This window comes from Mandrillus leucophaeus, unplaced genomic scaffold (genome assembly GCF_000951045.1).
Source record: "Mandrillus leucophaeus isolate KB7577 unplaced genomic scaffold, Mleu.le_1.0 Scaffold110, whole genome shotgun sequence".
In the NCBI taxonomy this organism is placed as follows: domain Eukaryota; kingdom Metazoa; phylum Chordata; class Mammalia; order Primates; family Cercopithecidae; genus Mandrillus; species Mandrillus leucophaeus.
The window spans coordinates 110026-122442 of record NW_012099210.1 but is presented as its reverse complement, the minus strand read 5'-3'; the positions used below and the strand labels follow the sequence as shown (position 1 = coordinate 122442).

The window sequence follows — 12417 nt, the reverse complement described above, 5'->3', positions numbered from 1 at the left end:
TAACAATATACTAGTAAAGTTAAATTGTGAAATATTTAAGTTAGGTCTGGCTTTCTTTACCAGTTTCATCGGCTACTGAAAAAAATTTAAGTAATTTATCTACCAATAATATGGTTCTGTTTTCTCTCTCCTTATTTTTGCTCTTTTAGGACCCCAAACGTCATTTGGAGGAACATGTGGATGTACTTATGACCTCAAATATTGTCCAGTGTTTAGCAGCTATGTTGGATACTGTCGTATTTAAATAAAGCAACGAAAAACGCTATTGATGATGCTTTCAGTGTATATTCCTCTGTTGTTCCTAATGCTCAAAATCAAGGGACCTCTGAAGGTGTACTTGGCTAAATGTAAGACATCTGGCATCATCTGCAGCACCGTAACACCTTCAGTCTCAGTTGTGCAATTACTTCTGTTTCTTTAGTCAGGGTCTTTGCAGATTCTAAAGTTATACATGAGTACATCAAAGTGGACAAATTTTGTTAAGATCCCATTTAATATTTGAAAAAATCAGTAGCACAAATATATTTTGATTGTTACTTACAAAATAAAATACATTTACAGTCTATGCTTCCTGAGGTCTTTTTGGCAATGGGTGGGATTGATGGAATAACATTTGACAGTGGTCTAGAAATCTCACACAAAGATATGTTTCCCTTTGCATTTTAAGATCTTATAACACATAAAACATCAGTGTGATAACAAACTTTCACAAATGTATAATGATTTCCATTAATGAGTGGCTACCTAATTAGTAACTCAGAAAAAATGTTGATATTTTATTAGCATTTGTCATAAGCTAAATATTGTATACTCACTCTCTTATAAACATATTATACTTTTAGGATTTTGGAGGAGTACATTTACAAAGAAAAGGGAGCAATTTTAATTTAGACTTTATCATGTTTTAAAAGAGTACACTTCTACCAACAGTTTTGAAACTGGGAACTGGCTACTGCAGACTCTACTGGACTTTTATCTAAAATAACCACAGAAAGTATATAATGTCTAAAAAGCAAAATGAGAAAAGTAGTCATAATGTGAGGTTAATATAAGCTTATAAGCAATAATTTTGTCATTGTTTGGTCTCATCTTTTCTAAATTAGGACTACCCAGCTTTCTAATAGAGAAAAAAAATGGCTAATACCAACTTCTAATGTGATGTACAAAAGTAACTGCCCCTGTTATTACTTACGGTTCAGAACCATACCGATTATACCAAGGAGTATGGCAAAAGATAGAGAGACAAAGATCTAATTCCAGTCTGCACCCTTGCTTGTGAAAATGTGGTGAGAGTATTACTAAGGCTTCATTAAAGGAAGGTTTTACATGGGGACTTGGAATTTAACTTAACCTACTAGAACTGTTATGAGTGCTGTGATAGATCAAGTTACTGTCCTACTGGAACAAGTCTAGGCTCTTATTGGTTGCCTAGTGAAGTTACCAGAAACTGAAAGTAGAAATGGCTTAAATTCCCAGTATGTTTCACAATATCTTTTTTGGTGGATAAGAAGTATTCTGAGCATTTCTTGCTTGTCCTGTGGTTTATTGTTTCAGATATAGTGACAGTATATTTTATGTAGGACATGTAAAATGTATTAAAGTTGTTGGGATTACATTTAACCATTTAAAATTAAAATATAAGTGGAAGTTAGTGAAGTTTTATTTTGCCTAATTCAAACGTGTGTGCAGGCTTTTTGGATATGATTTTTCCCTTTACAAATAAGATTCTCTAACTTATTTCGCAGATGTTGTTAATGAGTGCTAGTCAGTGATTTCTGGGGGGCACAGTGCCCTCAGAAGAAGGCCTTAACATTTCAAGAACTCTTCTCAATATGTGGGTTGAAAGGGTTTTTTGTTTTTGTTTTCCACTTAGTCCTCTGAAAATATCCTGAATCCTGTGACTGGGAAGGCTTACCTTGCCTGTTTTTGCCCTTATTTGATCACCCCATCTTCCTGGACTCCCTGTAGCCACACCACTTACTGTCACTTGGTTCATGTTGGTGACATTCCCAATTTCAGAACCTTGTCAAAATCTTTGCTAGCAAAAACCTATATTTTTGTAGATTTGGAGTCGATCAAAATCAAGATGCCCTAAGAGGCGAGGCTCAGTGAACACATTTGTCTTGGAATGTACAGCTATTTTCACAGCAGCCTGATGTCCCAGGCCCAGTTAGGCATTGAAAAGATGCGTTTAATCACAAACTCAGGAAGCTGTTTAAGACTATGTGTGCGCACACACGTGCACGCATTCAAGCATGCTTATGTGAGCATATCTACCCCTCCACCATGCAGAGGTAAAGCAGCTCTGGAAACAAAACTGTTTGTCTCTAGTGCAGAAATGTCCCTGCTTTTCTCTCAGACTAGTATGGCGGCACTGAAAGCTCTGGCCTCACCATTCAAAGTGTCATCTGCCTGGACCAATAGCATCTGGGTCTTATGGAAATTTGTTATATATACAGAAAGCAAGCCCCACCCCAGGCCTATTGAATCATAATCAAGAATTCTGGTGTGGTTCATATACACTTTAAGGTTTGAGAAGCCCTGGCCTTCTTTTAGAAGTATGGTTCACAGGCACGTGTGGTGATTCTGAGGAAAGCCTTAATTTTCCTTAGTGTATATAAATTCAAGGCATAGCCTATATTTGAGCAGTCACTGAATTTGTTACTGATAATCCAAAGTGGGTCAGAGAGCACATCAATTCCTTAAAAACTCTGAAGAAGGTGCACTCTTTCCCTTTTCTATCCTTTAACACCTTAACATTTCATTTTAGCATTCTTCCTTTTTTTAAGAAAAGAAAAGAAAAGAAAAGAAAAAAGCAGTTTAGGGTGTCCAGAATGGCAAAGCCTCAAAAAGAGCCCAGGTGATGTCTCACCTCTTTACACACTTAAGGCTCTGTCCCACTGAGAACGGAGGAAAGTACTGTTTTCCGAAGCAACGGAGGGAGAGGCACTCAGGGACAGAGAAGTTGAAGATGGGAGAAAGACGGAAACGAAAGTAGCCAAAAGTAGTCAAGAGGTCAAAAGCCTCTCATGAGGCAAATGGCGGTAGAAGGTCAAGGGCAGAAAAACAAGTGTCAAATGGCATCCCCTACTCCCCTCCCCCGCACCCCAACGACTCAACAGCTAAGACTGCTTGTTTATGAAGCTTCCTGACCAAGAGCTGAGGTTTGCTTTCGAAAGGAAAAATGGGTCTGGCTCTCTTTTTATCCCAGAAAATTGTCTCGGCTTTAGTCTGGGACATCTGGTCATCAACCTGCGCTGTTCAGGCCGCCCGCGCAGGGCCTTGCCCGCGGCGCCCTGATGGAGGCCGCAGCTGGTGCCCTCTGTAGCCAAGGCGCCCAGCCCGCCTCGAGGGGCGCAGTCTCGGCTGAGCGCTGACCGCTCAGCCCACCGAGGGGCTGCTCTGAAAATGCACCACAGTGGCGAAGCGGCGAGTCTGGTTAACCTGTCTCCGCCCATGCTCAGGACCCCACCCAATGTCCCCAAGCGCTGCTCTCACTCTGGGAGCTGCCCCAGGTACGGGTAGGACAGACGCGCTCACTCGAAGCCAGAAGCTCCCCCGGCTGAGGTGCCCAGGCCGCGCCTCCAGCACGGAAAGAGTGTGTGCCCCTGGGGTCTGCACCAGACGCAGCTCAACCAGCGCTCCCTCACTCCCCCGGGCGGAGCCCGCCCTCGGGCCGGCCAGCTCTCGGGGCCGAGCGGAGCTCCGGGCGGCGCTCCTCTTGCTCATTCCCGCGTGGCTCGGCGTCCGGGACGAAAGCCGCGGAAGGGCAGGTCAGCGAGCGCCGGGCCGCGGGAGGCAGTTTTGGGCAGATAAAAAGCCTCTGCCACTGTTGGCCCTCTGGCTCAGGCCGAGGGCTGGGCTCCTCTGTAGAGCGGATGCTGAGAGACCTCCTTCCTACACCTCGGGGTCTCTTTGGGCCTCGTGCTATTTATTTGTGCCAACATCCTTTTAAATTGGTTTTTTTCTATTCCTCTTTAGATTCTTTTTCCTTTTAAAATTACTGGCATGGATGCTTTTTCTCCCCTCCAGATTATATAAACATTAAACACACACACACACACACACACACACACACACACACACACGTTTTCAGTAGCGATTACTGTGTTGACACCACTTCCACTCTGTCTCCCCAGATCAGCGCTTCTGACGAGCCCATTTGCACGGGGACTCGGCCCTCTCTTTTCCTGGCGAAGCTTTTGAACCTGTCGCCAAGCCAGTACCTCAGAGAGAAGGATATGCAGAGGGACGAGAAGGATGCATGGCGCCTACCCCCAGTTAGATGCTCTTCAGATAATCTGCAACCAAGTTCGCTGATAAAATATTTAGTAAAGACCCGGTAAACATCACTGCAAATACATTAAGGCATTTTAGCCCCACAGCTTATGATTATTTCAAAACTTAAAAAGGAGATCATAGATTGTCACTGTTTCTGTGCTCAAACAAGAAACCGAACCTTCCTGAGGTGGGTGGATTGGTGGGTGAGTTGCTGCTTTTCGCCCCCTCTTCTCCCCCCCTTCTGCTTGTCGCTGTGGCTCTCAGCAGCAGGGATTTATTTATTTATGTTTGCAGTTTAAAAGGTGGGGGTGGGGGCGCCGAGGACACGTAGGACCTGCTCACAAAGCACCAGCTCAGGTGTTGTGTGCTTTTGTATTAGCTGGAAAAGACAGACTCTGGAACTTTTACAGGGCGAGAAGAGGCCACCGGCTCGCGCTTTGTATACTTTGCACTTGAAATCGTTACATTCAACTGAATATTTGGCTCATTCAGATCCGAAAAGTCTCCTAGCATCGTCGAATTCCCTCCTCCGCCCCTCCGCTCTAAATGGGGGAAGGGGGGGAAGGTAGGAAATGTTTAGTAAATTGCACATCTTTGAATCTTCCTAAAGCAGTGGTCACAAAGCTTAAAGGTGACACAACAGTGCTCACGTAAACCAACACACATTCCCCACCCCCCAAGCCAACAATAAAATCATCCCCTTCAATTTGCCATGATCGTCGCTACCAGGAGCCAGGTGATTATCCTAATTAATGTCTATCTAATTAAATTACTGTCAGCAGTTAACCAATGGCAGGAGCCGTTTCATCGGCAGCACAAGCAGCAAGATCAAAAGTGAGCCTTTTCTGATTGCTGCATAGTGTCAATTGGCCAATCTCTTCTCCCAGGGAAAAAAAAAGTAAATCAAACCTTTGAGAAGCATTTGCTGGTTGAAGTGCTTTCTGTCTAGTGAGGGGGTCTGTGGATTTCTAGTTTATGATAAATAGGACTTTAAAAACCAGGGACGGGAGGGCGAGTGTTCAGGTTCTAGAGCTATGCAGCTGGAGCACTGCCTTTCTCCTTCTATCATGCTCTCCAAGAAATTTCTCAATGTGAGCAGCAGCTACCCACATTCAGGCGGATCCGAGCTTGTCTTGCACGATCATCCCATTATCTCGACCACTGACAACCTGGAGAGAAGTTCACCTTTGAAAAAAATTACCAGGGGGATGACGAATCAGTCAGATACAGACAATTTTCCTGACTCCAAGGACTCACCAGGGGACGTCCAGAGAAGTAAACTCTCTCCTGTCTTGGACGGGGTCTCTGAGCTTCGTCACAGTTTCGATGGCTCTGCTGCAGATCGCTACCTCCTCTCTCAGTCCAGCCAGCCACAGTCTGCGGCCACTGCTCCCAGTGCCATGTTCCCGTACCCCGGCCAGCACGGACCGGCGCACCCCGCCTTCTCCATCGGCAGCCCCAGCCGCTACATGGCCCACCACCCGGTCATCACCAACGGAGCCTACAACAGCCTCCTGTCCAACTCCTCGCCGCAGGGATACCCCACGGCCGGCTACCCCTACCCACAGCAGTACAGCCACTCCTACCAAGGAGCTCCGTTCTACCAGTTCTCCTCCACCCAGCCGGGGCTGGTGCCCGGCAAAGCACAGGTGTACCTGTGCAACAGGCCTCTTTGGCTGAAATTTCACCGGCACCAAACGGAGATGATCATCACCAAACAGGGAAGGTAATACTACATTTTTGGCTGCCGCTGCTCCAGGCGCAGCCGGGGACAAGTGCACCTAGGTTGTGACTGCCGCGGCAGCGACGATTTGGGGTCGGGAGCGGAGTGGAAGGCGCCCTAGAGTTGGCTGGTTTTGGAAAGGGGGAAAGTGGAAGGGATAACCGCCACGGGGATGTTGGTGGGGGGCACCCCGTTCTAGGTACGTGGTTGGAGAGCCAGTCAGTGGCCAGAGGAAGGCAAGAAAAAGGAAGAGCCCCGGCCAGCGGCTGGGCGATGGGAGGGACGCATCAACACTGGCATGCACGGACAGGTGGAGACGCAGGTCGCCAACCTCTCTCTCCACCTGGGCAGTGATACCTGCCGCCTTCCCACTCCAGCTCACCCGCCGCTCTCCCTGATTTGGGTTGCACTTCTTTTCTTCTCCCACCACCCTTTTTCTAACCCATCAAATATTCGTCCCTATTTGCTGCAAGAACAAGTTTTGCTTTGCTATCTGGCGCCCCGCTTCTTGCATTTAATCTTTAACATTTATGTTTCTTTTTTCCTTGTTTTCTCCCCCCACCCCTTAATTTAAATAGGCGCATGTTTCCTTTTTTAAGTTTTAACATTTCTGGTCTCGATCCCACGGCTCATTACAATATTTTTGTGGATGTGATTTTGGCGGATCCCAATCACTGGAGGTTTCAAGGAGGCAAATGGGTTCCTTGCGGCAAAGCGGACACCAATGTGCAAGGCAAGTCCTTCCAATTAACACATTTTCTTGACACTTATTTAGGTGAGAATGATTAATTAAAGCCTTTGTGGACTGGCTCGAGCGACTTTTAAAACGATCGGCCAATGACTTCTAAAAGGAAACGAGGGGGACAGGGGGACAGACTGAGCTGCGAGAAGGGGGAGGATTATGCAAAAGCTATTTTAATCACCCCCAGTTAATAGGAAGAAAGAACGGCCTAAAAAAGCCCCAGCTAATGGGCTTCACGGTGGAGTAAGGTGTGTGTGTGTGTGTGTGTGTGTGTGTGTGTGTGTGTCCTACGTGGTGAGGAGCTGGGACTGGGCAGTGCCGGGGGCATATGTAAACAACGTATTTCTTTCTCTAGGAAATCGGGTCTATATGCATCCGGATTCCCCCAACACTGGGGCTCACTGGATGCGCCAAGAAATCTCTTTTGGAAAATTAAAACTTACGAACAACAAAGGAGCTTCAAATAACAATGGGCAGGTCAGTGGCTCAAGTGCTCGTGTTCTCTCTCACCCCTTCCTCCCTGACATCCAGTTCGTCAGTGCAAAGCAGCATATGGAACTGGATACACGTTTCTTTGCTTCATTAAAAAGACTTAAAAATTGGATTTCCACCCTCCAAATTTATGTTAAATTTATGAAGTTGTTCTCATTGACAACACCCCCGTCGGCCCAATTTTGGAGTGCCCGACCTTCCCAAGTACTAATACTGATTGATTTTGAGAAGAAACCCCACAAGATCTGCAGGTTGTGGAAATCTTTGTTCCTCCTTACAGGAGGACTAGGAGAAGGGCCCTGAGGATCGGGCGGTCGGCTTCCCCCTTTTCTCCGGTGCCCCGGCTTATCTTCGCTCCCAGAGGTGCGAAGGCCGGTCTGCCCCAGCCAGTCAGCCGCCAGCCAGGCGAGTTCCGCGGTCAGTGAGCCTGGGAGGCTGGCTGCAGGCTGCCTCCGCCAGTCCGGGCGCGCAGCGGGGCGCACACAGCCACGCGCACAGCGATCGCGTTAACACGCCACCCGGCGCTCCCCTTTCTTTCCGCCGGACAGATGGTGGTTTTACAGTCCTTGCACAAGTACCAGCCCCGCCTGCATGTGGTGGAAGTGAACGAGGACGGCACGGAGGACACCAGCCAGCCTGGCCGCGTGCAGACATTCACTTTCCCTGAGACTCAGTTCATCGCCGTCACCGCCTACCAGAACACGGATGTAAGGAGACCTAGGGGCTGGGCGCGAGGCGGGCGGCACAGACATCTCTCTCCTACCCTCTCACATCCTCCCGCCATGCAGGTCTAGGGTACTAGCAGCGCTAACATCAGCAACAGCTGGCTCCGCTGTGCGTTTTAAGGCCTAGGGCTAGGGGCCTGCCCACGGCACCTTTCCTAAACATGAAGCCGGTGGGAAAATGCTTTCTATTTGTTTTCGTCGCGGGTTACCCGGGCCACCTTTGAGGTGGCCAGGATTTCTAAAGACTCTTCTTTTGGGAGTTTTAATTTGGGATTCGAACTAGAACAGATTAAAATCTACTTTTTTTTTTTTTTTTTAAGTCTCTCTTTCCTTTAGAAAACAAGCAGATTTCCCCGTGCATTTTATTCTTGGCAAGCTTTGGCATCTAAAAAAAAATTTCTCTCTCTCTCTTTTTTTTTCCATCTCAGAACTGATGGCTGAAATGAACAAACATCACTGTTCTGGGAGATCAAAAGAACATACACATTCATATATGTGAAAACTACAATAAATCAAATTACTAAGGGCTATGGATTGAGCTTTCTAGCACTTGAACCTCTTCCGATTTTGCAAGTTTGCAAAAACTGATTTTAGTGGCTGATTTGACTACTAGGAGTGATAGGAGTTTTTGTGTTTGTCTTTTTTTTTTTACTTAAATGATAATATCAGAAATTAAAACATGTTTTTAAATCCAACCTGATTTTAAGATGCAACTTGTGGTTTCTCAGGTTGTGAGTCAGAAACGACAAATGTTTTAAAATATAAAATACTTAAAATAGTCAACATTTAGTGATGAATTCAAGTTCTCCTTAAAGATTTTTGTCTGAATAAGTACACTGTAACAAGCATTTTAAAAATGTGATTTTGAATCAATTTAGAAAAAATAGGAGAGCTAACTGAAAGCAGTCCTTTAGTTATAGGTCTCGTTTATTTAAACATGTTCCTCATAACTTTCATGATACTTCCTTTCCACTCAATCCCTCAAATTTTTCAGTTAGGAAAACCTTGCTATTTAATAAATTGTAGGCCTTAAGCCCCTGTAAAAGTGGCAGATGATATATTCTCAAACACCCAGTCTTCATGTAAAAAAGGTGAGATAACATTCATTTTTTTCTTTGCCAGATTACACAACTGAAAATAGATCACAACCCCTTTGCAAAAGGATTTCGGGATAATTATGACACGTAAGTAATTTTGTATCTTCCTTTTCAAATAGTTGTGGAATTGGGCTTTAGGTCAAAGGTGGATTATTATGTACAAGGATTTTGAAAGCTGGAATGTGTGAAGACAAGGTTGTTTTAGAGGTTTTCCCTTTCTTCTCCTCCTTCTTCTTCTTTTTTTTTTTTTTTTTTTGGTCGTCGTTGTTGTTGTTGGCTCCCCTTCTCTCTGGTGACCTTGTGGCTTGGTACTTGTGTGGTTTTTGGTCAGAGGTTTCCTCCACCTAATTTTAGCTTTCCTGTGGATTACAAAGTTGTTGGCGGGCCTCTGGGGCTGGCTGGCTGGCTGGGGAGGCTGCCCTGGTTCCCGGATGCGAGTACTGTATGTGGCGCTGCAGATGCTCAGCTCAGATTGTCTATGTCTGAAACGGGCAATTCTGCCTAAAAGTGCATGTGGCTCCTCTGGCAGTTGTTACCAGTCTCCTTAGCATATGTGACTTTTATTTACCTATTTCCAAGTTTTGTGTAATAGCATTTCCTGTGCAAGTTTACCATGGACTGAATACAAATGTGCACCCACCACAGGCGAGTTCGTGAGCAGAACCGCTGTTATGGTCATTTTAGGCTTTTGGAAAGATTCAGACGGTGTTGCTGTGTATTATTTATAAACTTCAAAAGAAAAATATTTTCCTCTTTCTTTTGTATCTAGGTGTGTTTTAATTAAACATGCTGGTGCCCTTTTCTTTAGGCCTCCCTTACCTCCCTCTTTTGTATCAAAAGGCTGTTCTCTGGGGGCAACAGTAGGTGTAAACTGAATGCTTTCTGGGCTTGTTCTGCAATTCTCACTCAGGGTCCACAGTGCCTAAGAGTTCAGATAGTGTTATAAATCTAACTCTGGATTGTGGGGTTCCCCCATGTTTTCTGACCATAAAAGGAAAGGGTACATACATCTTAATTTCATGGCTTACATTGAGCGCCGGAGACAGAGCTAAAAAGTTGAAGCTGCCTTTGACTAGCATAGATTATGTGCGTGGAGAAAGGGACAAGTGACTGCCTCTATTCCATCTCCAAGCGGATACTAACTATCCCTCCTGATATTTTCTAATAATTTAAAAGAGAGTCATTGATATTACTGCCTATAACCACTATATATATTCTTCAAAAGTACTCCAAAGGAAGCAAGTCTCATCAATATGATTCCCCAGAATAAAAACTTGGCTACTCTATTCCTCACAATCTAAAAAGGTGTGCCCAGCACAGTGGAAAGTGTGTGGCCCAAGAGACTAGAGATGTTGGAGGAGAGTCCTGTAGATTTTGAGATTTTAATTCTGTTGTGAACATCTGTTCAAAAGCATTTTATTTTGCACAAATCAATTCAGCAATCCCAAGTGGGTGGGACCTGGATGGGCATCTAAACTGTATCTTTTGCAGACTGCTTTTTTCTTTTTAAAATATTGTGGTGATAAACAGAGAAGATATTTGCACCTTGCTAGTTATGTTCCCTTCCTGCCTCCCTCTACTTCTCTTATTTGAAACTGGAATTCAATTTCAAGAGGGAAATTTTGTGCACTAAACAGAATGGACCTGAGCAGCCACAGCAAAACTCTCACATGCCCCTCCTCCTCTGGCTGCCTTCTGTTGGAAAAGCCACTCCTCTTTGATGTTAAATCAATTTAAATTTTTCATAAAAACTTCTTTACCTCTACAAAAAAAAAACAAAGCAAAACAAAGAAACAAAACAAAAAAACACCTGATATCTTTAGGGGATAGGGAAGAGTTGACTGGTTTATGACACTCTTCCTTTCCCCTTTTACATTGGTTACTTGGGCATGGCTCAATTTTGGAGAAAGAGGGAGAAGTATAAGGGTTCATGGGGTACTAGGAGCTTGCTTGGCCACTCACCAGGGAATCTCCTCCCTGAAGGATTAAGGTCTGACAAGACTGAGGTTCTCCTTCAAAACAGTCTGTTGACTAAAGATTAAAACATTTATGTGTGAGCTAAATAAAAAGGGAGGCATGTGTGCATGTGTATGAGAAAACACTTCTACCAATCTTCATCCAACCCTTGCTTTCCTCTCAATTCTAATGTGATTTTCTAGGCCCAGGGCCTAAAGTTAATCTTTGATTATTTTATCTAAGGTAATTCCCAACAACACAATCACTGTCGGTGGTTGGGCAAGTTATTTAACGTCCTTTTGCCTCAATTTCCTCATCGGTAAAGTGGGATAATAAAAGTTATCTAGCTCGCAATGCCTGGCATATAGTCAAGCTCCGTAAAGGTTAGCTATTATTAGTGGTCCACTGCACGGAGTAGGCTGGTAAGTGCACAGTAGGTTTGCACCGTAGGTTTGCCCCGAAGTTTCTGCCGTAATGGACTAAAAGCTAGGAAAAGCAGGTCGGAGTAAAGAACACCTTTTCTTTTAAGAGAATATTTCTGATTGATGACTACTGTTTCTGAGTAGTAATTCTTGTTTGTATTAATAGACGTGGGAGTGAAAGTTTCACACAGGGGAAACAATAGACACTAAGTACCTTGCAGGCTTCCAGCAGCAAACCTCGAGTTCCAGAACACGGGTGAAGATCAGTCTTTGATGATTTCTGCGTGTGCGGCTTTTCCTTAGGGGTTTCTGAAACAATCTAGAAAAAGGAGAGAAATGACCTGAACAATCAAACGGACATAGGTCTTAAAAGGGTGGAGGAGTGAGTACCTTGTTTAGAAATTTCACCCAGAAACTCTGACTGCAGAGGAAAGGCCCAATGGGCAAAGAGCATCTTAGTCCCTAGGTAAATCTGCCTTAATGTGCACACAAATGTTGGAGAAGTGGGATGAAAGCCCTTGCTTGTGCCCCTCTCTCAGTACCCCAGTATACTTGACGAGAGCAAGAGAAGAAGGAAGTCGTTCCCTTGATGGTCTGCATCTTGCTCAGGTCCCTGCATAGACAGATTGGCTCCTTCATAATACCATGATTTATTTTGGGAATGATAGAGGTCTGTGGCCTCTTGTATTCTCCAGGAAATTCTGAACTGCAAGTTTGTAGATGGAGGGTGTGGGGGTGGGCGAAAAGTGGAGGTGGCCTTCCCTTCTGCCCCCACCCCCACCCCAAGGGACCTCCGCGCCACCCCTCGGCTCTCTCTCTCTCTCTCTCCCTACCCCGCAGGATCTACACCGGCTGTGACATGGACCGCCTGACCCCCTCGCCGAACGACTCGCCGCGCTCGCAGATCGTGCCCGGGGCTCGCTACGCCATGGCCGGCTCTTTCCTGCAGGACCAGTTCGTGAGCAACTACGCCAAGGCC

The 12417-nt window shown here is 45.2% G+C and overlaps 2 protein-coding genes across 2 annotated transcripts in view; both read left to right on the top strand.

Moving 5' to 3' along the window:
- PSMD14 (proteasome (prosome, macropain) 26S subunit, non-ATPase, 14) overlaps positions 1–565 on the top strand; it is a 117990-nt gene extending 117425 nt beyond the window's left edge. The window contains exon 12 of the mRNA XM_011991394.1: positions 150–565. Coding sequence (XP_011846784.1) covers positions 150–248 — 99 coding nt within the window. The 3' untranslated portion in view covers positions 249–565. The remainder of the gene's footprint in view (positions 1–149) is intronic.
- A 4440-nt stretch (positions 566–5005) lies between these two features.
- Positions 5006–12417, top strand: part of TBR1 (T-box, brain, 1) — a 9844-nt gene continuing 2432 nt past the window's right edge. Inside the window, exons 1-6 of the mRNA XM_011992000.1 lie at positions 5006–6007; positions 6583–6737; positions 7102–7223; positions 7787–7945; positions 9086–9147; positions 12279–12414. Of these exons, the coding sequence (XP_011847390.1) occupies positions 5316–6007; positions 6583–6737; positions 7102–7223; positions 7787–7945; positions 9086–9147; positions 12279–12414 (1326 nt within the window). The 5' untranslated portion in view covers positions 5006–5315. The remainder of the gene's footprint in view (positions 6008–6582; positions 6738–7101; positions 7224–7786; positions 7946–9085; positions 9148–12278; positions 12415–12417) is intronic.